This window comes from Crotalus tigris, unplaced genomic scaffold, assembly GCF_016545835.1.
Source record: "Crotalus tigris isolate CLP2741 ecotype Arizona unplaced genomic scaffold, ASM1654583v1 scf7180000018585.330925593:3314079, whole genome shotgun sequence".
NCBI lineage: Eukaryota > Metazoa > Chordata > Lepidosauria > Squamata > Viperidae > Crotalus > Crotalus tigris.
This window is the reverse complement of record NW_024097088.1, coordinates 74504-100288: the sequence shown is the minus strand read 5'-3', so window position 1 is coordinate 100288 and position 25785 is coordinate 74504. Positions and strand designations below refer to the sequence as shown.

Below are 25785 nucleotides of genomic sequence, written 5' to 3'. Positions count from 1 at the left end.
TTTTTTTGCTATTTTATAACACCTCTGTGTTGCTTCAAGGACATTTTAGAGTGGAAACGCTGGAAAGTTTTAAAAGAGAATAATCTGAGCAAATTTAACTTAGCTAAGATAAGTTAAAACAGTGGGCTTCATCAACAATTTAAGAAGTTCACTAACCTCTAACTTAATTTTTTTGCTAAGCAACAGAGTAATTTTATGGCCTCTACACTCCAAACATTTTGTCAACTAAAATAAGTCTTACATTCTAAAATTTTTACACCCTAAAAAGGATATTACTTTGATTCTCAAAGGAATTTGAGACACAAAAATATAAACAGGATTGCCCTGGGCTAGGTTGAGAGGTAGGATTATCTGAGGACATCCAATTGACTTCAGAGCCCAGGACACCTCTAGATCCCACCATCTCATCTGTCTCCTCCATCCATTGACTCATTTCCATCCAAGCTCAGAGAACCTCTGCTACACGAACCGCTGTAAAACACATGGAAATATTCTCCTTCCTGTTTTAAGGCAACCCTCCAGCTCTTCTGATGGAGACATTTACATATCTTGCTTGATAAAATAAAAAGCCAAGGCTGACGAAGAAAAAGAAATATCACAACCAGTTAATTCTGAAACCTCTATGGGTTTCAGCTTGCCCTGCAGTTAATGGAAACATCTAGAATGCAGATGTTCACCCCCACACATACAAAGCCACATGAAGATGGGGCGAGCATGAGCAAAGCAGCTAGCAAACAAATGTACTTAACAGAACCCCTTTTCTCTTCTAGAACTGGCTTTCCCACATTCTCTTTCCTTGGGAATGGACACCTTAAATACTCGTTGGATCGCTCAGAAAGTCTACAGTGGGACCCAAAGATTACCTGAGGCTGATTGGCTGTTCTGAAGGGACTTGAGGTCCTTTTGTCTGTTGCCGTTGAAATCTTTGTAGCTGTTACTGGATTTTCCTTTGGGATCCCCCAGGGGTGGCTGTTGTGTGCTGTAAAGGGTAAAGACAAGAGGAGGAGGAGAAGAAGAAGAGAAAGAGAATGAAAGCAAACAGAAGGAAGAAGAAGAAGAAGAAGAAGAAGAAGAAGAAGAAGAAGAAGAAGAAGAAGAAGAAGAAGAAGAAGAAGAAGAAGAAGAAGAAGAAGAAGAAGAAGGGGAGGAGGAGGAGAACAGAAGGAGGAGGAGGAGGAGAAGAAGGAGAAGAAGAAGGAGGAGGAGGAGGAGGAAGAGTAGGAGAAGAAGAAGAACAGGAGGAGGAGGAGGAGGAAGTGGTAGAGGAGAAAGAGAACAAGGAGCAGGAGGAGAAAAAGATTACGTTCAGCCACTACACATTGTGTCCATGCTCTTAGGACCCCATTGTAAAAACTCATTCAAGATTACAATATACTTCAAAGAGCTAATCAATTCCAGAATAACGTGCCTAAAACCAGAGTAACAAGATTTCCATTAAAAACACTGAAAAGTCCTGGAGACACCACTGAGTTTTGGAAATACTACTCCTAGAGGCTTATAGAGCTCAACTCAAATGCCAGGTAAACATTACAACCCCCAAATTCTTCCCTGACTTGGAACATGAATTTGAGCCAGAACAGAGTTATCTCCTTCCCTGTTTCCGGCTAAAAAGTGAAGATGTCTATGAATTGAGCTCAGCTCTTGGGAACGGCAACAAAAAGCTGTTTTCTTGGGTTCCAGAGTGGTCTGCTTTCACCTGTCCCCTTCCATCTTTTCCCCACTTCTTCCTCTCAGCTTCCTCCACCCCTCTCTTATCACCTTCATGCTATAGGCTTACATAGAAGACAATTGGGTCCGACTGAAATTCTGAATTATTGGCTTGGGAAGGATTTTTGAAGCTGGACTGAAGCTACACTTGTCTGAAGGCTGCAAATGGCTCAACTGCAGGTATCCCAGTATGAGAAGGAATTTCACCCACCTCGAAGAGAAACTCTGGTGCCCACACTGCTCTCTGGTGTAAAAGGTTGATGTTGTCCTTTGAGGAACCTTCAAGATGGAAAGCCCAGGAAAATCAGAACTGATCACATCTGCAATTTTTCTGTAGCATCTTCTACATCAGTATCTATGGAGATTCTCACCCATTCCAGGTCATGGTTGCACCAAAGGTGCTTTTCTTTTTTCCTTGAAGACATTTCGCTTCTCATCCAAGAAGCTTCTTGGATGAGAAGAATCAGAATCGAAGAAGCTTCTTGGATGAGAAGCGAAACGTCTTCAAGGAAAAACAAAGAAAATCCAGTTGCCTTTTGAAAAAGCACCTTTGGGATTTCCAGATCAGCATTTCTCAACCTCAGCTAGTTTAAGATGTGTGGACTTCAACTCCCAGAATTCCCCCACCATGTGGTAATATGGGCACCACACTAAGCTTGCCCAGGAAAGACTTCCAAGAGGGGGGGGAAATAATGAAAAGAAAAAAACCAAAGCAAAACAGAGAGTCTAGAACAGCCTGGAATTGTTTAAAGCTGATTTATTGATTCTAACTGTCAGGGGTATCCAGAATTATTATGGGGCAGAACCTTGCCACAGGACCACACTTTGAAAAAGGTGATGGTCCCAGAAATGTCGTGATATATCCTTACTTTATATCCTCTCTTTCATCCAAAAATTCTTTCAAAATTTCGTTACCTTTGGTGGTTGTTCTTCAGTCTGAGGCAGACTCCAAAACACCTCATCCTGGCTGGGACTCAGGGGTGTGACAGCAACATCAGACAACAAGCTGCTGTGATACACATCCCGATTCGTTCGGAGGTTTTCATTCTTTATAAGGAAAGCAGGCAGAGAAAAAGTTTCTGGTGATGATGACTGTTATTCTATTTTTTTTTTTTTTTTTACAAACTCTACTGGTGGCACACTAGAGGTTATATACGAAAAGCCCCTAGACACAAACTATGCCATCATGGAGGCTACTTTGGTAAATCAAACTGGCAGCAGGCAGAAACACAGCTGTTGGTGTGGCCAAAAGACTCACGTAGTAGCAGGGAACCTGCTGGAAATATTACTCATGGCCCAGTTCTTAGGTTTATCAGATGATACCACCTAGAGGAAGCAAACCCAATCTCCTCCATGGCATCACAACTAATCTGCACCATTAATTTCGCTCTGAGTGTTTATTTGAGACTAGGAATCCAGAGCTTTAAGCTATATGCTCATCCACACAAGAATTGCCCCATGGATCAGGCCAAGGACTGTAGGAGGAGGACAGGCAGAACCTGGGGGCAGGAATCAGCCTGGAGTTGTTACGTTCCCACAAGCGGTCTAAGTCCATCCTCTCTTGAATTCTGCTAACTCTTCTCTAAGGACAATTTAATGCTGACCGTTAGTTGGCTAGATTCTTGCCTATCTCATGAGCAATAAATCTTCTTAACTGGAACTTAAAGTATGGTCCGTTTTTTTCGTCCCTAACAAGATAAGATAAGATATAAGGTTTGAGGTATGAGGTTTAAGGTAAGATAAGGGCTAAGGCAGGGGTAGGCAACCTTGGCTCTTTTACGACTCGTGGACTTCAACTCCCAGAATTCCTGAGCCAGCATGGCTCAGCTTGGAAACTCTCCCTTTCCACTCAGCATGGCTGGCTCAGGAATTCTGGGAGTTGAAGTCCACGAGTCATAAAAGAGCCAAGGTTGCCTACCCCTGGGCTAAGGGACAAGACAAGACAAGACAAGATATGAAGTTTGAGGTTTAAGGTTTAAGGTTTAAGATTTAAGATTTAAGGTTTAAGGTAAGATAAGGGATAAGGGACAAGAGCTAAGAGCTAAGGCAAGGCAAGGCAAGACTGTCATTTTTTATTGTGGGCACTCTGGCACACATTAAAAATGAAATTCTGTTGCTTATTCTCAAAAGGGTACACATACATAACCCACATATAAACATCTCTATATACAACATATGTAACTAAGGACCATCTTAGTTAACTCTTAAGCCCCGTCCAACTGATCAAGATAGAAAACAATACAGAGAGCATGAAAGCTAATCTATGGAAAATATACAGAGGCTTGGAAGCAACGAGGAATTTCCCAGTCTATTTCTTCTGAGCTCATTCAATTTCTGTGAATTATTCAAGTTCTTTCTCCTCAGCGTCTTTGCCACCAGGGTTAAGCTCTGTTAATGAGATAAGCCAGTGTTTCCCAATCTTGGCCATGTGAAGATGTGTGGACTTCAATTCCCAGAATTCCCCAGCCAGCCAGCATAGCTGGGGAATTTGTGGGAGTTGAAGTCCACACATCTTCAAGTGATCAAGATTGGGAAACACTGAGATAAGCTATCGAGTAATTCACTCGCAGTCTCTTGATTTAATTTTACCTCTACTTTCGCCTCCATTCCTTTCCCAAGCTTGGCAACTGACTCACATTTATGACAGTTGCAGTGTCCCGGGGGAGGTCACATGATCCCATTTTGCAACCTTCTGAGAAACAAAGTCAATGGAAAAGCCAGATTCATTTAACAACCATGTCACTAACTTAACAACTGCAGTGGTTCACTTAACAAGGGTGGCAAGACAGGTTGTAAAATGGGGCAAAACTGACTTAACAACTCTTTCACTTAGCGACAAAAATTTGGGGCTCAGTTGAGGTCGTATATTGAGGAAGGCCAACCAGACTCTTAGGCCAGGAATCAGCACCCTGGAGAAGAACCCCTGGCTTCACACTCTAGAGCCCAAAACACAACCACAATCCAGCAACCACATCCTTATTTTCCAGCCACCTGCCGTCTTTGTCTACATTGAAAGAAAGCTCCTACTAACTAGGCCTAATGGACTTATTTTGAGGGAAAAGAGCCATCCATCCCATTCCACACCCTAAACTTTCAGCCGCAAACTCATCGGTGACAATAACACACCAACGGCTATAGTTTCCGTGATGTTCCGTGGCTGCTGTTAAATCACCACCCTCAAAAGGGCAGGACTAAGAGAAGAGAAGGGGGAAAACATTGTCCATCTGTCTTACGCCCAAGAAGAAGGCAACCCACGCTCGGGCACCCTACTGTAGATTGATGTCTTCTCCCAACCCTGCTTGCCACAATTGCAGCGAATTTGATTCACTGGGATTCTGCAACATCATAGATCCTGGCAGAATTATGAGAGGAGAGCCTGCAGCAAGAGTCTTTCATTTGGCCTCTCTGTCAGGTCTCGCCTGGCGAGAAGGATCCTGCACTCTCCAGAGGGATATCCTTTATTCACCAGCCGCCATTTCTCTCTTCTGAGTCACAGCTGATTAAGGGCCACAACATCCTTCTATCTCCAGGGCTGCAAGCCTGCTCTTTCGAATGAAAAATGAAATAAAAGGAATAAGATTTCTTTATTTCACACATGGCTCTTTGGAGCACTGCTGGTACATACTGGTCTACTATGCGCGTTTGTCCATTCATCCGTCCATCCATCCATCTATCCATCCATCCATCCATTCATCCATCCATCTGAAATAAAATCTTTCTGAGTTTGTTTTCCCCTTTTGGTGAACACTTCAATGAAGTGCAAATCCAAAGGACACTTCATATTTTTTTTTCTTTCTACAGCAAACATTAATTTTTGTATTTACTCCCCCCCCCCACACCCATCCCTGAAATAATAAGGAAAGGAAGAGGAATTGAGGGAGGGAAAGGGGGAAGTGGCAGAGCAGTCAGAAAATGTAAAGGACAAATTAGACAAATCTGTATTTCAAAACAAGGCAGAATAAAGAGCAGTTGTGATATATGTGAGGCCACATTGTCCATTCCACATGGCTCACCAGCAGAAGAGGCGGGCAGTGGGGGGGGGGGAATCAAGGCAGAAGGCAGAACCTTTAGGGAACAGCATGGATAAAGCTCCAAATTTCTTCCCTCTATTTTTACAAAATAAAAAATAAAAAGCGAGGAGGTTGCATGATATCATATCATCAATTTGTCTATTTCCACGCCAATGGCAGTCGCTGTAAAATGGAGAAGGGTGGAGGGGAGTAGGAGAGACCAGGAAGCATAAACAGTGGGCTGCAACACAGCAACTCGCACTCAGCTGCAAATACTCCTCAAGCTAAAATCAAGCATCTTCCAGGGGGGACAGGAGATTTCAACATGGCAACCAGAAGTGGCAACGGCATCTGCAGAAAAGCTCATCTGGAGGATAAAGGCTTGTGAGCTTGGATTGCAGCGCGCAGATTGAAGAAGCAACCAAGAGTTTTCTGTGCTTGAGCCAAGGGGACATTGTGTGTATTCTACACCAGGCTCTCCAACCTTGGCAGCTTTTAAGACTTGTGGACTTCAACTTGCAGAGTTCTGGCTGAGGAATTCTGGGAGTTGAAGTCCACAAGTCTTAAAGTTGCCATGGTTGAGGACCCCTATCTACACCACATCCTCTTCAACAAGGGCCAAAGCTGTCACCAAGCACTTCCCTCCATGCTCCATGAAGCAGAGCTTGCATGCCTGAAGTTGCACGAATTATGCACTGCTGAAGGTTTTTAGTGGAAACACAACTGTCTGTCTAAGGGCTTTTGGGGTCCCTGCAAGCCTAGTGTCTCCGAATCAATCCTTAAAAACAGGCCTTTCATGTCACTGCAAAAAACAGTTCTGAGCAGACTTTAATGCTGCTCAGAAGCAACATTAATTTGTCCGTGTGGGAGGAACCTTTCAATCAAAGCCAGCCTGTGGATGCTGGACTTGGATAGCTTTGCCCGTTGGGAGGGGGTGGGAAAAAGAGGAGAGATGTGAAGCTGGGAGGGGTGTGTGCGTATGTGAAGAAGACAAGTGATTAATTGGTCTGACAATTGCCAAAGCAGGTGGAAAGGACAGAATGACATAATCTTGACGTTGGAAAGGAAGTAAACGGCTGATGTGGCTTCTTAGGAGCCCCAAAAGATTGGATTAAGGAAAAAAAATGGATTGTCCTATTAGAATAGAGCTGTCTTAAGGTGTTGAGGAAGGGCGGAAAATAAAATTCTTTACGTTTGCCTCCTCAAATTGTAGCAAAGAATAATAATACTCTATCAGTTGGCACAGGAATTAAAACAGATCAGATTTGGAAAGTATTGGGAATCATGCTAGTGATTCCTAAAAGAGAGCTTGGGGGGGGGGAACCCTTTGCATATGTAAGTGTTGGAGAAAATGTGCTATCCTCAATTCCAACAGGTTTGGTTAGTTATTAGTTAGATTTCTATATAGCCCTTTGACCTGGACGCAGCTCTATGATGCCTACATGGTGATCCCATTCTCATATGTGGGCATGCACCATTCAATCTACCTGCAGTCAATTAGCCACCATCCCTCCCTCCTAAAAATCTTTTCTTCCAGCTACATTACAATCTTCCTTCCTTCCTTCCTTCCTTCCTTCCTTCCTTCCTTCCTTCCTTCCTTCCTTCCTTCCTTCCTTCCCTTTCTCTCTCTCTCCTACCCCTCCCCATCTCAATCAATGACTCTGGGCAGCTTACAACTCAGAAACATATACACTAAAATTAAAACAATTAAAACATTTTAAAACAATAAATACTATAAAAATAGCCTCCAAAATAAATATGCGTAGCAGCCGAGATACTTGGCCGGTCCACAATAAAGCCAGGAAATGGGACCCTTGACGTATTCAGCACCCCAGGCAGGGAACAGAGCCAGGGTTTCAGAGCCTTACTTGAAAGGCTAGCAGGGTTGGGGCCATCCTGATCTCCGAGGAGCAGATATTCCGTAAGGCAAGGCGACTGCAGAAAAGCCCCTTCTTCAGCCGACACTCTTTGGCTGACGGGATTTGCAGCTTGTCTAATTATCCTGGATCGGACTGGACAACTACAGACTCTTGGGAAAAGCTGGTCCTTCAAGTCGCCTGTTCCCAAATCATTTTGTGCTCGGTAATATCATCTCAAGTGGTTCTCAACTACTGTGTCGACCATGGGTCCCCAAACCCCGGGCTGTGGACTCCAGCACCGATCCACGGCATGCCAGAAACCACGGACATAAGCAAAGCCCCATCCATGGGATGCAGGCAGCACGCGAAACCACGCTCCCTCCGGTCCGCGGAAAAACCTCTCTCCACGGAACCGGTCCCTGGTGCCCCAAAGATTGGGAGCCACTGGTGTGGACCTTTCTGATCCAAGGGATGGTGGGAATGACCAAGCTATCTCCCCTGTCCGATAAACATGGTGAGACTTCCCAACCTGGGCCACCACGGCTCGTTGCAAAGCTGGCGTACATGGGCTGGAACTATTGCCGGAACCCAGCCTCCCGTGAGGGGTGGTCTCCTGGCCGAGGACAGCTGTCCAGCTGAGGTCCGGCTGGACACCGTTACTTTTCGTAAGCTTCTTTTCTGCCTGCAAAGAAAGCAAGAGCAAGAACTGAGCATCGTTATTCCGCAGAGGATGCAAGCTTCATCCCAATTTATCTTGTTCTCTTCATTCCAAAGATCAGATAGAGGCATCTCCACGTGTTTCTTTTGCTAGCCCTTTGCTCTTTTTTCTTTTTAAAAAGAAAAACTTAAATCAACAAAATCGAATCTCTCCCGTTCAACAGCAAGAGATACATAACTAAAAAGGTTATATATATATATATATATATATATATATATATATATATATATATATATATATATATATATATATATATTGTCGCTTTGTATTGGAGAGTCTATGCAATTTTCCTTCACAGTGTATATGACGGATTGTTTTAATACCTGGCCTTTTTGTGTGTCTGTGTATTGATATTCAGAATCCCACCGATCAGATTTTAACTTTGGCCCTAACTTATGATCCAAACCAATCCATACGTGATGTTCATGGAAGTCCTCTCTTCTTTGGGGCTTTAACTTAACTTAAATAGCTAGCACGGCGTTGCTTTTTCCCAGCCTATGGCGAAACAAATTTATTTACAGTTTTTATTGATAGCACAGTCCAAGCCCTTGCAGCTTGACTTAAGCGGAAAATAAAACGCTTGTGCAGGTTTTAGACAAGCAGTTTGGGTAGATTTTTCAAATTAAACCACTATGGAAAAAATATATATATAAAGTAAGCCTTCGCAAAAAATGCAGAATCCCAATTACTGGATATGCCCCTATAAAGGCATTTAGTGACCGTTCAAAGTTACAGTGGCACTGAAAAAGCGACATGACTGTTTTCTCACACTGACGACCTTTGGGATCAAAATCCAGACGCTTGGCAAGTGACTCATACTTACGACCGTCGCTGTGTGTCCCAAGGTCACACGATCCCCTTTTGCAACCTTCTGACTTAACAACAAGAAAGGTCATAAAAAGGGGGGAAACTCACTTAAAAAATGTCTCACTTAGCTCCAGCCATTTTGGGCTCAGTTGTGGTCGTAAGTCGAGGACTACCTGTTCAGTTTGTGTGTGTGTGTGGGTGTGTGTGTGTGTGTGTTTGTGTGTGTGTGGTGTGTGTGTGTGTGTATGTACACATATACAAACAAGACAGATGAAAAACACAAGGCAGAAGTGTCACTGTCCAGAGGAACTGTCAGATTCAGTTTGGGTCCTGTGACTGTCGCACGCTTCCTACAGAGACTCTCTGCCTACAGCTGCTAATGTCAGAAATACACAATAAGGACATCTGGATTAAAATTTAACAAGAATGGCCTAGGCCATAATTTACCATGCATTTTATTCCCTCTGCAAGGAGGTAAATTGTGAAATGCAAGCCAAAGACGCAAACGGATATTGGAACTGACTTTTGGCAATGCGTTTCTATCCTTTAGCCCCCCCCCCTCCCCGAGTTCTTGCTCTTCCTTTTGGAAAAAAAAAAAGAGAGAGAGAGAATATGGAAGGGATAAAGGAGAACTTAATAGTCTACTTTCTAAAAGCCAGGAAGAGCAATGACACTTTGCAACCACGTTTTTTTTCCCTTAAACCCTTTATACAGGTGGTCCTCCACTTACGATCACAATGGGACAACCACAACCTGGATGACTGAGAATCTCCATGGACATTTAAGACTTATGGATTTCAGCTGCCTGAACTGTTGACGTCGGCTTTGTGGACTTGTGGACCTCAGCTCCCAGAATTCCCCCACAAACCTGGTTGGCTGAGGAATTCTGGGAGTTGAAGTCCCCAAGTCTTAAAAGTTGCCAAGTTTGGAGATGCCCGTCTTCTAGGCAGGAGAACTCAAGGAGGAGAAAACTCCATAACTGCAGGTGAGTTTTCCTCTTTTTTTTGAGAATGAAGTTCAATCTAAGATGTAATTCCACCCTCCCCACTTCAAACTCTGCTTGAACGTCCTCGGAAAACTGCTATTCTCTGATTTGCCTGGCTACCTCTAGAGCAGTGGTTCTCAACCTTTTTAATGCCGCGACCCCCAACCGGTCGTAAGTCGAGGACTACTCAACCGGCCGTAAGTCGAGGACTACTCAACTGGTGCAGCACCGTTTGCAGAATGGGACTTTTGGCGGGCTCAGCAGGGCAGAGACAGCCTGGACAATTCCTATTGGCTTTTGAAAGCCAATAGAATTAGACTCTATTCAAGAGAGTCTATTCTATTGGCTTTCAAAAGCCAATAGAATAAAAGGGAGTAGCACAGCTAAGGAAAAGGGGGAAAAAATGGCGGACTGCGTTGTTTGGCGACCCCCGTGAAATGGTCGTTTGACCCCAAATGGGGTCCCTACCCACAGGTTGAGAACCACTGCTCTAGAGCAGGTCTTGTGATTTTGGAAAATATCCCTCCAGCCTGTTTTTAACTCATCCATGAATGAATCTTTTCTTAGCGTTCTTTTTTTTTTCCTCTCTAAAAGCATTCTTACAAAATAAATAAATAAAACCCTCAATTAGGTTTCTATTCAGCCCCAAACAACAATCTATTTATTTGCAAGCTGGAGATGGAAAGAGATGGTTTCCAGCCACGTGAGATTTTTTTTTTTTTTACAACAAACAACCAAGATCAGAGAATCCCCCTCCCCAAACACCCCGTTGCTTCTTTTTCCTTCTAAATCCTGTTATTTTTTAAAAAACTAAAAATCATTTTTATATGGCAAGTGGCCAAATCTGACATAGACCAGGGTTGATGGTTAGCAAGTTAGGCTTTACCTCTTTGCTCACGCAGTTTGACGAAAGGCCCTGTGGAAGATTAAAGATCTTAGGAGTCTCCTTATTCTTCTGCTGGTGCTCGTGTTGGAGACAAAGGAGCTGGGTCTGATCTTTGGGAAGGGTCCGATGAAACTTCTTCCCGTAAGCCCCTTCGTCTGCTTTTCTCTAGAACGGGAAAAAAATACAAGAACGGCCCTATAATCAAAAGAAGATCGGCGAAGTTGGCTTAGGTCAACCGTGTCTTTCATTTGAGAATCAGCAACAGCTGAACTAGTGGTGGGATTCAGCCGGTTCCAGCTAATTTTTTGTTGCCCAGGCCCAGAATGGACTTCCAGAAGCGGCATCCACGCACAGAACTGGTTGTTCACATATTTGTATCCCACCACCGAGCAGACCCCATCTTGGATATCTAAAATCCACAGAAGACACTCTTGCAAGTAGGAGAAGACCTTAGGAATAGATAGACTTGGGTTGGTTGTTTTTTTTTTTTCAGTGATGTTGCTCCATGAGCTGTGCAACAAATGATTGGCGCATGGAATCCTCTAAGTCAGCGGTGGGACCCTTTATGACTTGAGTCTGGCTCAGGAATTCTGGGAGTTGAAGTCCCCAAGTCCTAAAGGGGGCCATGGTTCCCCACCCCTGCTCTAAGTCAAGGATGTCCCACCTTGGCAACTGTTAAGACCTGTGGACTTCAATTCCTAGAATTCCTCCCTGAAAAAGAGGACTTATGATCTGGATCTGAAATTCCAATGGTTGGACTCTCCCCATGGGTCACGTGATGTCACTTCCGGTGTTTAGCAACACGGCTGCATTCATGACCCTTTGCGGCCACGCAACTGTACTTTACGACAGTCGTGCCACTTCTGGTTTTCAGCCCATAGCATACAATGGATTCGCACTCACAACTGCCCCAGTCACCTAATGACTGCTGCAAAAGCTGTCGTAAAATCAGGTCAGTCACAGGACTGACCCATTTTATGATCGTAATGACTGTGATGGGCAGGTTCCATTAAGGGAGTAACTCAAGGACCTGTATCGTCTATGGATATTTGAGGGGCTATTTGAGGGGCTGCCACAAAGAAGAGGATGGGGTAAACTTATTTTCCAAAGCATCAGAAGGCAGGACAAAAAGCAACCGATGGAAACTAATCAAGGAAAGAAGCCACCTGGAACTAAGGAGCAATTTCCTGACAGTGAGAACAATTAACCAGTGGAACGACTTGCCACCAGAAGTTGTGGATGCTCCAACACTGGAAGTTTTAAAGAAGAGATTGGGCAGCCACTTATCTGGGATGTATAGGGTCTCCTGCTTGTGCAGGGGGCTGGATTAGAAGACCTCCAAGGTCCCTTCCAGCTCTACTCTGATTGGATGCAAAATGCCCCCAAGATGTCTCCTCTGTACAACCACACCTGTTGCATTCCTGTGTTTTGGACCGCATCCCCTTTGCACCACGCCTCCTCCAGCTTATCTCGGCTGTGTTTATCCTTCTGCACGTTGCCTGGGGCCACTTTGCTCTCTGGGTGCCTCTTTTCAAAGTCCAGATGCTTCCGAAGCTCTTCCTTTTTCTGATGCTGAACACAGGCCAAGAAATTACGTTGCTTTCATTTCATCTTTATTCAGAGGCATCTCATAAAAGGAGTAATTATTCGTGTCACAGGTCGCATCAGGCAGCATCGTTCAGACACTCTCGGCTTCTAAGCTCGATGGAAACCATCAACGTTTCCCCAAGAAATGTTCTTTTCCTTTTACTGCGTTTGGCTATCATTCAACCGACAGATAAATTGATACGAAATTGTCCTGAGCAAGCACTCAAATGAAGAAAAAGATATATCCTCGTCCATTCTCTCCATACCGAGCATCGTTTTAAATGCCTTTATTTGGCTCTTTGTAAATCTCTTTTCCCCAAGGTAAATAGATCTCAAATTAGAGGTTTCCAGCTGAACAACAGCAATATATTAACATAATTAAAGATAACCTTTATTGTCATTTTTTTACTATGAGCAACTGGCCCACATAAAAAATGAAATTCTGTTGCCTGCTCTCAAAGGAAAGTATATATCTACCCATACACATACATAACACACATACACACATGCTACATACATACATATATACCTACCCTGTACCTATATATACATAGAAATATTAACCACTGTCCATTTTGAATAGAAAGTGGAAAGAGGAAGCTTGAGTGTTCACAAGATTGATACTATATGGAACAAAACTGTGACTGAATCTGGATGTTCTGCTTGTTACCCAGAAGGTAACAAGGAAAACAGGTCGTGTAGAGGATGTGTAGCACTGCACCACCACTTTAATCGTTCTAGCTATCTATTTCTGTTCCTTCCCAAAATGCTGGCATCCCTTTTCTAATGCAATGAGAAAAAATGAGCACCATGTTTCAAATGCCTGAAAACATTCAACTCTCACATAAGCAGGGGGTTGGATTAGAAGACCTCCAAGGTCTTGTCCAGCTGTGTTACTTTGCATCCAGTTGCACCCTTGCTCTCTAACTGTGAATGCTCACGTGGTTGAAAGTAAACAACTAGATCTGGCTGATACTAGAACGAGGAACAGATGGAAGCTGAATCTCTTGCTAAGAGGGAATCCCTTCCAACACTGATGTGTGTGTAAGAGCGCAAATAAAAAAAGATGGAAGAATTTTGAATATTGTTGATTTTAAATAGAACTGGCATTCCAATACTCAAGTGTTGCTGGAATTCTTTCCCTAATAGCTCTAAGGTTCTATTCTATTCTATTCTATTCTATTCTATTCTATTCTATTCTATTCTATTCTATTCTATTCTATTCTAAACAAGCAAGGTGACAGGACAAGGCCAGCCGAATATAATGGAAGCCAACCACAACATCCTCCCCCCAAAATCAAATTCAATTCCTACATCTTCCAACTTCTTCCTCTGCAGTTTTTGCTCCACGATGCGCTTCTGCCTCTCTTCCAAAAGCTGCCTTTTGTAGTTTTCCTGGTGTTTCTGTTGCTGCTGTTGCATCGGCTGCAGGCAGGGGAGATCCGAACGTGATTTGTTCTCCTGCTGAAGTCGGAGGAACTCTCGGCGCAGGGTGGATTCGCCCGGGAGATTCACAATGGAGCTTAATTTGGAAACATATGGATGCAAAATGAGACAGAGAAAGAGACAGGAAGAGAAAAGAGAGAGAAAGAGAAAGAGAGAGAAAAGAAAAAAGAGAAAAAAAAGAAAGGGAGAGAGAAAGAAAAAGAGAGAGAGAAAAGAGAAAAACAGAGGAGAAAGAGAAAGAAAAAGATGGAAAGAAAAAAAGGAGGGAAGGAAGGAAGAAAGAAAGAAAGAAAGAAAGAAAGAAAGAAAGAAGGAAAGAAAGAAAAGAGAAAGAAAGGAAGGAAGGATAATCTGTTTGATTAATTCTAGTATTAAGACAGCCCAGCAAATGCCAAAAAACTTGCCAAAAAATAACTCTCTGCAGAAACTCCCTGGTTCAGCTCCCAGACCAGCCTCTGTTTTAGCAACTTTTCAGAATCCCAGCTAAAGCTGATTATCTGTTCGCTAGAGACCTCACTTCACCGCTGCCTTCCCCAAACCAATTTTAGCATGTGTTCACACTTTGCATTCAACAGCAAACACTGGAAGAGGAACAAAAGAAGGATTCAGCTATATTTTTGAATTTGCATGGAAACCCATCTGCTGAGGTTCTGGGTGGTTGGTGGGGGGGGGGGTAGGTGGGAGGAGGTGGAGGAGAAGGCATAAAAGCCCTAGAAAAATGCAGTCCTAGTTAAGCTGAATTTCTTAAAAACCTCAGCAGCTGGAGCAGGGGCCATGCATAGTTTTTGTTTCACTTAAAAAAAAGAAAAGATTAGAGACACTTGGAATCCGTGGCTCCTTATTAGCCAACTCGTTCCTTCCCTCCACACCCAACACACACAGACTGGAGCTACACTACAATATTTATTTCCCCATCTTTTCTTGAAGAATACACTGGTGGCGAGGGTCACCTGATCTGCCCTGACTTTTTCCTGTCATTTAAGCATCTGTGATTTTTGCAAACCAGATCCAGTAGCCCTACAGAGAACAGTCACCCTGCTTAAGAAAAACTGACATGGATTTCAACATGGCCAACCTAGAAAGCATCTTCTAACAATGGTGAAGGTAACAGGCTGACTTAGAAGACACCTGCCACGTGGCAGGGGTGTCCACCCTTGGCAACTTTAAGACCTGTGGACGTCAACAGGCTGGGGAAATTTTGGTCCCTCAGGGGACCATCGTGGAACTGTTCCGATTTGATCTGCAAATGCCCAATGAGACCTTGGTTCGCCTTCCTCTTCGTTCAGCTCTTCCCCTTCGTCCTCACTTCCACTGTACTCATATTCTGTTTCATCTAAAAAAAAAAAAAAAGACAGGGATGGGAAGCAAAGTCATACAAAGACGCATTATTGTTCCAAGCACGGTACAAAAAATCTGTTCCATGTGAGTGTGTGTGTGTGTGAGAGAGAGAGAGGGGGGGGAGGGAGGGAGGGCAAAAGAAAGTGCACATGAAGGAAACGAACTGAGCTATCTATCTATCTATCTATCTATCTATCTATCTATCTATCTATCTATCTATCTATCTATCTATCTATCCATCTCTATCACCTATCTATCTATCTATCTATCTATCTATCTATCTATCTATCTATCTATCTATCTATCTATCTATCTATCTATATCAGATCTTCCATCTCTCTCTCTTCCATAACTCTTTCATCTCTCTCTCTCTCTCTCTCTCTCTCTCTCTCTCTCTCTCTCTCTCACACACACACACACACACACACACACACACACACAGACAGACAGACAAATCTTTCTATCTCACTCATCTCAAAGGTTGCCAGTTGAGGAATTCTGGCAATTGAAGCCAACTCATCTTGAAGCATGCTGGCTGGGCATCCAGGGATTTGAGTCCACCCAAAGATTAACCATTGATGGCCAAGGGATCCCCAAGAAGAGATGGAAAAAGCTATTTTAACTGAGGCTCTATGTTCAAAATTTTACCCCTTTTTTAATATCCAATTTATGTTTTTTTTTTATGTCCAATTTCTTTGACCCTTCCTCTACTCCCAACCTATGAGATGCTTTCCTTCGTCATTACTTGATGGACAAACTGATTTTCAGGCTTTACTCTTCCATGCAAGCCACTCTTTAAGGTCAATAGTGACCGGAACATGGACATTACCTTTTTCTCCTTTTTTCTTCCTGGTTCTGTCTAGATGATCTTTTAGCAAGATGCGTACTTGGCGTTCATTTTGCATGTCCCTGATGAAGGAATGTTTGAGCAAGGTCTCAGTCACAGGGCGATGCATGTAATTTTTAACCAAGCAGCTGTCCACAAAGCTGAGAAATTTTTTTGACCTAAAAAAACAAAACAGGAAAAATTACATAAATAACCTAACTTCATGGAGAACTTAGTTGTGTCTTCTTCTAAGACATAAGCAAAATAGTTAGGTTCCCATGTCAGACTAAGCCAAGATCTTGCTTTTATGGTGTCTTGTTAAACTAGCCAGAATCAGTCTTATGGATCAGCAAACTAACCATGGCCTGCTTGACTTTCTTCCTCTTTTGAGGGGTATTTCTAATCTTTCAGTTGTGGGGTCCTTGGTGCTCTCCGAGCTTGATTCTTTTCTTACAGATGTTTCATTACCCAACTAGGTAATATCATCAGTGCTACCAAAAGGGAAACATAGCTTCCATCAATGGGGACAAGGCAAGCCATTTGTATGTAAACAGAGAGCAAAACCTACTCCCTTCCAACACTGATGATGCTCCCTCGTTGGGTAATGAAACATCTGCAAGAAAATAACTAAGCACAGATAGCATCAAGGACCCCATAGTTGTTATCCTCCTCCTCCTCCTCCTCCTCCCATTCCACTAATCCCCATTCCCTTCTAAAATTGATAATGTTCCCTAGTTGGGTAATGAAATCTGCAAGAAAACAACCAAGCTCAGACAGTATCAAGGACCCCATATCCTCCTCCTCCTCCTCCTCCTCCTCCTCTACCACCACCACCACCACCACCACCACCACCACCACCCATTCCACTAACCCCCATTCCCTTCTAACACTGATGACGTTCCCTAGTTGGGCAATGAAACGTCTGCCAGGAAACCGCCAAGCTCAGAGAGCCCCTCAGCTTCAATCTGAAGGACATGATGAGATGGCAACTGTTGAGGGGCCCAACAGACCTTCCATCCCAACAATACACAACTATGGATTCATTATAACTGAAATCAAACACTTACCATTTCCGGGATTTCAATTTCGGAGAAGGGTTCCGTGGAATCAGAAAGAGAGCTCGCATGGGATGCATGTCACACAAAGCTACAATTAAAAAAAAAAAAAACACCCACACAAAGACAAAAGATTTTTAAAAAGCACTTCGAGCTGGGTTTACGTCCCCACTGCCCGTCACTGTTGTTTAAGTTCTCCAATCCTGCATGGTGAGATACTGAAAAGCTGTCAGGAAGCTTCATCTAAACCAGGGATGTCCAACCTTGGCCACTTTAAGACTTGTGGATTTCAACTCCCAGAATTCTGACTAGGGAATGTTGGCTTAGGAATTCTGGAAATTGGAGTCCACAAGTCTTAAAATGGCCAAGGTTGGATACCCTTATTCCAAACAGTTTTGTGATAGTCTATTTGTGTGCATAGAAATCACCCACAGGAGGTGAGCACTGGCTCAGTAGACTGCTAAGGCAAGCTGTCCCTTGACTAGACAATGCAGCCCTTGTCTTCTCCTCATCCCATAATCTACACACTTTTATGACCATCCATTAGCTTCCAGAAAACAACCTTTAATCCATCACAGGGCTAAAGGATATAAATCCGATTCTTTCCCTTCCCTTATGCTCCTTTACCCAAAGCGGCTTTGATCCATCCCCATTGGAACCCCACGGAAGACGCTGGGGTTTAAGAGGCAGAGACAGGAAAGAGATGTCGGGTAGGTTGTTCCTCCACCAAGCAACAACTTCAGAAGGTTCCTCTCCCCCGGGATAGTTTCCCTTTGACTGGCCAGACCACAGGTTACTCATCAAAAATTGCAAGTCTCAACTGGCCTTTGCTGGTAAGGAGTGTGAAAGTGTGGAAATCAAACTCAGCTGAAAAGCTTCCCTTTGCAGTCGGAGGACACAACACTAATCATTCCAGCGGCAGCCGATCTACATTTGAACGCTCTTCCCTCGCTCTGATAGCAACGGGAAAGATGCGTCTGAATGTGTCAAGCATCTTTCTCTTCCCTTCTTGCCCTAAGACAAAAGCCTTGCTAATTTTCACAATTCCCTCCAGCTGCTAACGCCTCGCTATTTCCATATTAGCCTGTATCGTCTGACACAGAAAACCACAATTCTTGCAGCTGCAACCCAGCGTGGGGGCAGGAGGAGATTTTTGTGGCGTAGAAGCCACACAATGACTTCAAAAGGGGGTAAGAATTGGACACATACTGAGTAGCAGATCCATTTTTTTTTTTTTTTTGCTTTTAACAAGAAAGGAGTCTGCCGTATGGCACATCCTTTGGTGCAAAAAACAGAATAATAGAGTCAGAAGGGACCTTGGTGGACATCTAGTCCAATCCCGTGCTCAAGCAGGAGACTCTATACCATTCTGTACAAATGGCTGTTAGTTTCTTCTTAAAAACCTCCCGTGATGGAGCCCCCACAACTTCTGGAGGTAAGCTGTTCACTGGTTAATTGTTCTCACTGTCAGGAAATTTCTCTAGGTTGCTTCTCTCCTTGATTAGTTTCCATCCATTGCTTCTTGTCCTGCCTGCCTTCAGGTGCTTTGGAGAATAGGTTGACCACCAATTCTTTGTAGGAACCCCTCAAATATTGGAACGCTGCTATCATGTCAACCATACTGGCTCAGGAATTCTGTGAGTTGAAGTCCACGAGTCATAAAAGAGCCAAGGTTGCCTACCCCTGCTCTAGACTAACTATGCCCAGTTCCTGCAACCGTTCTTCCTATGTTTTAGCCTCCAGCCTTCTAATCATCTTAGTTGCTCTTCTCTGCACTCTTTCCATAGTCTCTACATCTTTCTTATAATGTGGTGACCAAAACAAACAAACAAACAAACAAAAACATTGAAATTGTGATACTGTTTAAAAGTCAGTCATGGGATCAAAAGCAGTGGTGAACAACTGGTTCTCTGTATGGATGCCGCTTCTGGAAGTCCATTCTAGTCTTGGGCAACAAAAAATTAGCTACCAGTTCTGCTGAAGTGGTGCGAACTGACTGAATCCCACCACAGGAAAGAAGGAAGGAAGGAAGGAAGGAAGGAAGGAAGGAAGGAAGGAAGGAAGGAAGGAAGGAAGGAGTGGTGGGATTCAAATATGTGAACAACTGGTCCTCTGCGTGGATGCCGCTTCCAGAAGTCCATTCTGGGCCTGGGCAACAAAAAATTAGCTGCAGCTCTGCTGAAGTGGTGCGAAACGGTTGAATCCCACCACTGGACTAGCTGTATAAATCAGGGCTTCAGCTTCCAACTTTATGAATCAAAATGTCCTGAATGCACACAAATAAAGTCAGAACCTGCAACCACACCTGTATTAAAGTGCTCTGGTATTAAAGCTGCCTGCTGGATGATACACCCTTCCACAAACAACAAAGAGTGAGGTGCAGTCAACTTACGGGGAGCTCCTTCCGCCATTTCTATTGCGGTGATGCCTAAGGACCACAAGTCACTCTAGGAAACAAAAGACTTTGATGAATGAAAAACAAGTGTCAAACAGGAAACATGAGAAAAATGTTTATACTTAATTGTCATTTATTTAAATAAGAACTATATTAACTTAAGGTTGGCAAAAGAGAATATTATTGGAAGAAGAGGAAACCAAGTAAAGCCATTATCTGGACTATAGAATTATAGAAATTAATTGTTATTGTTTTTTAAACACTAACCCAGACGATACGATGTTTACCAAATATTAAGGTGTATGTTAAAAATCAGTAAAAAAAAAATTAGTGTATGTTAAAAATCAGTAAAAAATCCAGACGTTCATTCTAGGCTTGGGCAACAAAAAATTAGCTACTGGTTCTGCCGAAGTGGTGCAAACTGCTGAATCCCACCACAGGAAGGAAGGAAGGAAGGAAGGAAGGAAGGAAGGAAGGAAGGAAGGAAGGAAGGAAGGAAGGAAGGAAGGAAGGAAAGGAAGGAAGGGAAGGAAGGAAGGAAGGAAGGGAAAGGGAAGGGAAGGGAAGGGAAGGGAAGGGAAGGAAGGAAGGAAGGAAGGAAGGAAGGAAGGAAGGAAGGAAGGAAGGAAGGAAGGAAGGAAGGAAGGAAGGAAGGAAGGAGTGGTGGGATTCAAACAGGTGAACAACCGGTTCACCTATTTAAAAAAAAGAGTCAAATAGGTTTGTTGCAGTGTTTCTCAACCTTGACAATTTTAAGGCATGTGGACTTCAACTCCCAGAATTCCACAGCCAGCAATGCTGCTACCAGGCAATGCTGGCTGTGGAATTCTGGGAGTTGAAGTCCACATGCCTTAAAATTGTCAAGGTTGAGAAACACTGGTTTAGGATTTCGTGTATTATGCAAAGCCAGAGAACCGGATTATGGAAGCCAAAGTTTAGTTCCGTGTTTCTCAACCTAGGCACCTTGAGGATGTGTGGACCAACTCCCAGCATAGGTGGCTAGGGAATTTTGGGAGTTGAAGTCCACACAACTTCGAGTTGCCAAGGCTGAGAAATCTTGGTTTAGTTAATCATGGATATTCATAGCACGGGAACATTGTCGATAGGTTAGAGGCAACAACTACCCCCAAAAGACATAGGCTTGACGTTAGCTTGATCTACTTGCTCAATCTTGGCATTTCCCACAGGTTGGGATACAATTTACAGACCCACAACATTGCCTAGTTAGCTCATAATCAACGTGGCCAGTATGGAGGAACATCTCAGTTAGCCAGGAGTCATTCCTCTGTCATCGGAAGCAGCAGCGAGCATCAAATCAAGGAGCATTGATAAAGGAAAACCTTCTTCCCTCTTTTTCCTGCAAAATAGTTTTTATTACCACCGTGCCTAACTTAAAGGATGATGCTCGCTTTGCGGAAAATCCCAAAGGCTTCTTGGATTCACACTTCTGCTACTCATTAAAGCAGCTCCATCTTTCCCCTTGAAAGTGGACACGGCTCCTTTAACGAGTCGGGGAGAAAGGCGGAAGCCCTGCCGAGTTGAAAATTGCATCCTTGGCTCTACTCTCTAATTTAGCCACACGTAGCTTCAAACCAGAGCAAAGCGCAGCTGGTATCGATCAAGGAGGAAGGAAAGAAAAAGAGACAGAAATCAACATGAAGTACAGAAGGTGAGATAGAAATGATACTGGCTCCAAAGTCCAGGAGGGCTGCATTTCAAAGAGAATAAAAGGCAATGTTTATGACCGAAGGCAATGCTAAGCCAAGCAGCTCATTTTGAGAAAAAAAAAGAGGGGAAAAAAAAGAATATACTCAGCTGTGCGTGCCTGTCTGGGTCTGAAAGAGAATTTTGAGAAGTGAGAACTGTTCAACCTTCTTTTCACTTTCCTGCTGATCGATACAGAAAGTCCTCAACATACAATCATTCGTTTAGCAACTGTTCAAAGTTACAACAGCACTGAAGAAAGTGACGTGTGACCATTTTTCACACTTACAACCGCTGCAGCGTCCCCACGACCATGTGATCAAAATTTGGACGCTTGGCAATTGGTTCATATTTATGATGGTTGCAGAATCCTGGGTCATCTGATCACTTTTTGCCACCTCATCAAAAGTTAAAGGGGAAGCCAGGTTCAATCCACAACTGTGCTACCAAATAACTGCAGGGGTTCATTTAACAACTGTGACAGAAAGGTCATAAAATGGGGCAAACTCACTTAACAACTGTCTTGCTTAACAACAGACATTTTGGTCTACATTGTGTTGTAGGTTGAAGGCTACCTGTAGATACATGGATGGATGGATAGATGGATGATAGACAGAAAGACAGACAGACGAGGATGAATGGATGGATGATAGATATAGATGGATAGATGATAGATGGATAGATGATAGACAGACAGATGAGGATGGATGGATGCATGGATGGATGATATACATGGATAGATGATGGATGGATAGATAATAGATAGATAGACAGATGATGATGGATGGATGGATGGATGATAGATACAGATGGATAGATGATGGATGGATAGATGATGGATGGGTAGACAGATGACAGACAGACATGGATGGATGGATAGATAGATAGATAGATAGATAGATAGATAGATAGATAGATAGATTCTGGAAGTTAACATCCACAAGTCTTAAAGTTGCCAAGATTGGACACCATTGAAAAGTTCAGTCGGAGGAATTATTTTTTTTCTCCTAATAAGGAGCAAATGTATGTTTCCTTTCCATTGACTTGGAGTAGATAGAACTCAATGGGAAAATTTACTCTGTAATCATAGGTTGATTCTGGGTTTTCATCACAAGCGATGACTTCAGGAGCCATCCAATAAGGTGTCCCAATAAAAGTGTTCCTCCTGCCAATCGTCCGGTCCAGCTGAGCACTGACTCCAAAATCGACTGCAAAAAGAAAAAAGGGAGGGAAAAAACATCACAAAGCAATACTTTTGACAACTGCGTATTATATACAGATGGAGAACAAGCCAGGATGCAAAACTCATTCGATCCAAGGCTGGTTCTTTCGGATATGAAAAAAACCATCAGAGAAGCAAAGTGTGGCTACCGAGAGATTCAAAAGTGTCCAGTCTCTCCCTCGGGGGTCTCAAAGAAGAGGTGGAAATCCTCTGTTCATGCAGCAGCTACACTTTCCCGCTCTTTCTGAAGTGCTTCCAGGCTGACATGGGGCTGAGATTCCACTTGAGTTGCCGATGGATTCGAAAAAGGAATATCCTAACTGGAGCCATTAAGCTGCACTTGATTGCTCATTCAGGCAGCTTTGCTCTCCATGTTCAATCTGACAGAAGATGACACGTGTGTAGCCATCCAGAAAACTGTGCCTGATATCGGGATTTTACCACAGCTGAAATCCTTAAAAGTACTCCCAGATATATAGATACAGATATATTTATGTATTCGTGGCCAGAAAACCGTGCCCGATTTTGGGATTTCACCTCAGTTACAGATATATTTATGTATTCGTGGCTAGAAAACCGTGCCCAATTTCGGGATTTCCCCACAGTTTGATTCCTTCGAGGACTGTACTGTACTTCAGCTTTTTTAAATAACAGGCTTATAAAAGACAATCTGGGCTGCTTGTTATGCAGTAGCCTGGACGGGTCCGGAGGAAATCCAGAAGGATCATCTACGTACCCAATTTTACTTCAGCATTTTCTGTTAACAGCACGTTCTGCCCTTTAATATCTCGGTGGATGACATGGTGGGCGTGCAAGTGGGACAGACCCTAGAAGAAAAAAAATGACCCAGCTTTAACTTTCCTGGCCCTTTCCTGCGTCTTTTCAAACCGTAGAAACTATAAATTCTGACTGCAAGCGCCTGGAATAAGGAGCTTTCTCCAACCAGGCGCCTCCGAGAGGCATCCAGGTGCAACTCTGCTCACCAGCTGGGCGGGAATCGTGGAGCTGCACAATCGGCACCCAGCTGGTGAGCAAAGATGGTGGATCTGGCTCAAGCTTTGAAAAAAGGCCAGGCTGACTTCTCGGCAATTACCTCGTAAAATGTAGGCAACAGCTACTGTAGATGTGTGAAGTGTGACCCCAAGGTTTGTATGTATGATACAAATAGACCTTATTTGTCTGAAATGGTGTAGGGTTCCTGCCTGAGCAGGGGGTTGGATTCGATGACCTCCAAGGTCCCTTCCAACTTTATTATTATTATTATTATTATTATTATTATTATTATTATTATTACCTTGACTGACAGCTGTTCATTTAGTGACTGTTCCAACATCACCGAAAAAAGTGACCATTATGAGCATTTTTCACACTTAAACCATCACAGCATCCCCGTGGTCACGTGATCAAAATTTGGATGCTTGGTAACTGGTTCATATTTATGACGGTCGCAGTGTGATCCCTTTTTGTGACCTTCCGACAAGCAAAATCAATGGGGGAAGCCAGATTCACTTAACAACTGCGTTACTAATTTAACAACTGCAGTGATTCACTTAACAGCTTTGGCAAGAAAGATCGTAACATGGGGCAAAACTCACTTAAAAAAACCGTCTCGCTTAGCAAGAGAAATTTTGGGCTCAGCTGCCATCGTACGTTGAGGGCTACCTGTATGTTTGTCAGCTCCAGTTCAGGCTTGAGGCTTAATTCACAATTTCAAGCCAAGGATACTTACTCTAAGGACCTCCCTGCAGATGTACGCAATCCAGTCTTCCTTGAGACAATTCCCTTTCGTCTTCTTCACCAAATCGGTGACCGACCCGGCTCCACAATATTCCATGACCAACTGGGGAGTTGAGAAACAAAAATAAAAACAAAATTATGATTGCCCGGTAAAGAAAGGAAGTTTACACTTACAAATGTTGTCCTTTATTGGCATTTTATTTTTTTTCCCAGAGACCCCTTTGGCCATGACTACAAATCAACTATAACACACACACACACACACACACACGGAGGGAGGGAGAGGAAGAGAGAGAGGAAGAGAGAGAGGGAGGGAGAGGGAGAGAGAGAGGGAGAGGGAGAGGGAAAGATAGAGAGGGAGAGAGGGAGGGAGAGAGAGGGAGGGGAGAGAGAGAGAGGGGAAAGGGAGGGAGAGGGAGAGGAGGGAGAGAGGAGAGGGAGGGAGGGGGAGAGGGAAAGAAGAGGGGGGGAGAGAGGAGGGAGAGTGAGAGAGGGAGGGAGGGAGGGAGAGGGGGAGAGAGAGGGAGAGAGGGAGGGAGGGAGGGGGAGAGGGAAAGAGAGAGGGGGAGAGAGGGAGGGAGAGTGAGAGAGGGAGGGAGGGAGGGAGAGGGAGAGGGGGAGAGAGAGGGAGGGAGGGAGGGAGGGGGAGAGGGAGGGAGAGAGAGAGAGGGAGAGGGAGAGGGAGAGAGAGGGAGGGAGGGAGGGAGGGGAACCAATCCAAGAACCAATTAGTTCCTAAACAGGAACTGAGAGTATCTAAATTTCCGAAGAAGTGTATAAAGAGAAGAAAAAGAGAAGAAGAGACCTACCCACAGCTGGTCATCCAGACCTGCTGGACTCTTCTTGACAAAAGCACCATAATAGGTTGCAATGTTGCGATGGTGAGAATACTTTTTCAGCATATTAATTTCCAGTTTGATTTCTTCCTCCTCATCCTAAAATGAACAAAAATACGGGATATGAAAATACAGGGGCCAGTATTTTGGGACCTTTTCCCGAATTCTCTTGACTTGAGATCAAAGGAAGTTTAAGCCACTTTCTGCTCATCTTTGCCTGCTCTTATTTTGGCGCAATCAAAACGCTGGGCAGATATTAGTCTGGTTTATTAAGTGACATAAAGACCTCTGACACATGAAGGAGACATCTTGGCTGCTTGATGTACCTAACTGTTGAGATCCAATGGATGGTGCCCACAGGTGTAAATTATTCTGAAATTCACTACCCATGAATATGCAAAGGACACCCTAGAATGCCAAATGCTGGATTAGCCTTCTTTTTCTTTTCAAGCCCTAGAAATAATATGCATGTCAAAACTGAGTCTAAACAGCTCATTTATCATCTGGTGTGAATTGTTTTATTACTGAATCGGTGCAAATTGAGCCTCGGTGCTGCAGAATAGGCAACAGATTGCACTTAAAAAAATAAAAATAAATTCCACACTGTTCACTAGGTAGGATGCATGGAAAGATACCAGGCAAAACAATCAGGGTATTGAGTTCTACT

At 43.6% G+C, this 25785-nt stretch overlaps 1 protein-coding gene across 5 annotated transcripts in view; it reads right to left on the bottom strand.

The window, feature by feature from the left end:
• LOC120313125 (mitogen-activated protein kinase kinase kinase kinase 4-like) overlaps positions 1 to 25785 on the bottom strand; it is a 72412-nt gene that overhangs the window by 27239 nt on the left and 19388 nt on the right. For 3 of the 5 annotated variants that reach the window (XM_039354666.1, XM_039354664.1, XM_039354665.1), the window contains exons 4-18: positions 25092 to 25217; positions 24275 to 24385; positions 23282 to 23372; positions 22401 to 22531; positions 19617 to 19671; positions 17237 to 17315; positions 16173 to 16348; positions 15266 to 15338; positions 13874 to 14081; positions 12383 to 12544; positions 10973 to 11137; positions 8106 to 8258; positions 2623 to 2754; positions 1919 to 1986; positions 864 to 979 (exon numbers count right to left, since the gene is read on the bottom strand). In XM_039354666.1, the coding sequence (XP_039210600.1) occupies positions 864 to 979; positions 1919 to 1986; positions 2623 to 2754; positions 8106 to 8258; positions 10973 to 11137; positions 12383 to 12544; positions 13874 to 14081; positions 15266 to 15338; positions 16173 to 16348; positions 17237 to 17315; positions 19617 to 19671; positions 22401 to 22531; positions 23282 to 23372; positions 24275 to 24385; positions 25092 to 25217 (1846 nt within the window). Of the gene's footprint in view, positions 1 to 863; positions 980 to 1918; positions 1987 to 2622; positions 2755 to 8105; positions 8259 to 10972; positions 11138 to 12382; positions 12545 to 13873; positions 14082 to 15265; positions 15339 to 16172; positions 16349 to 17236; positions 17316 to 19616; positions 19687 to 22400; positions 22532 to 23281; positions 23373 to 24274; positions 24386 to 25091; positions 25218 to 25785 lie in introns of those variants that run through there. The other 2 variants (XM_039354667.1, XM_039354668.1) reach the window with 2 other exon arrangements.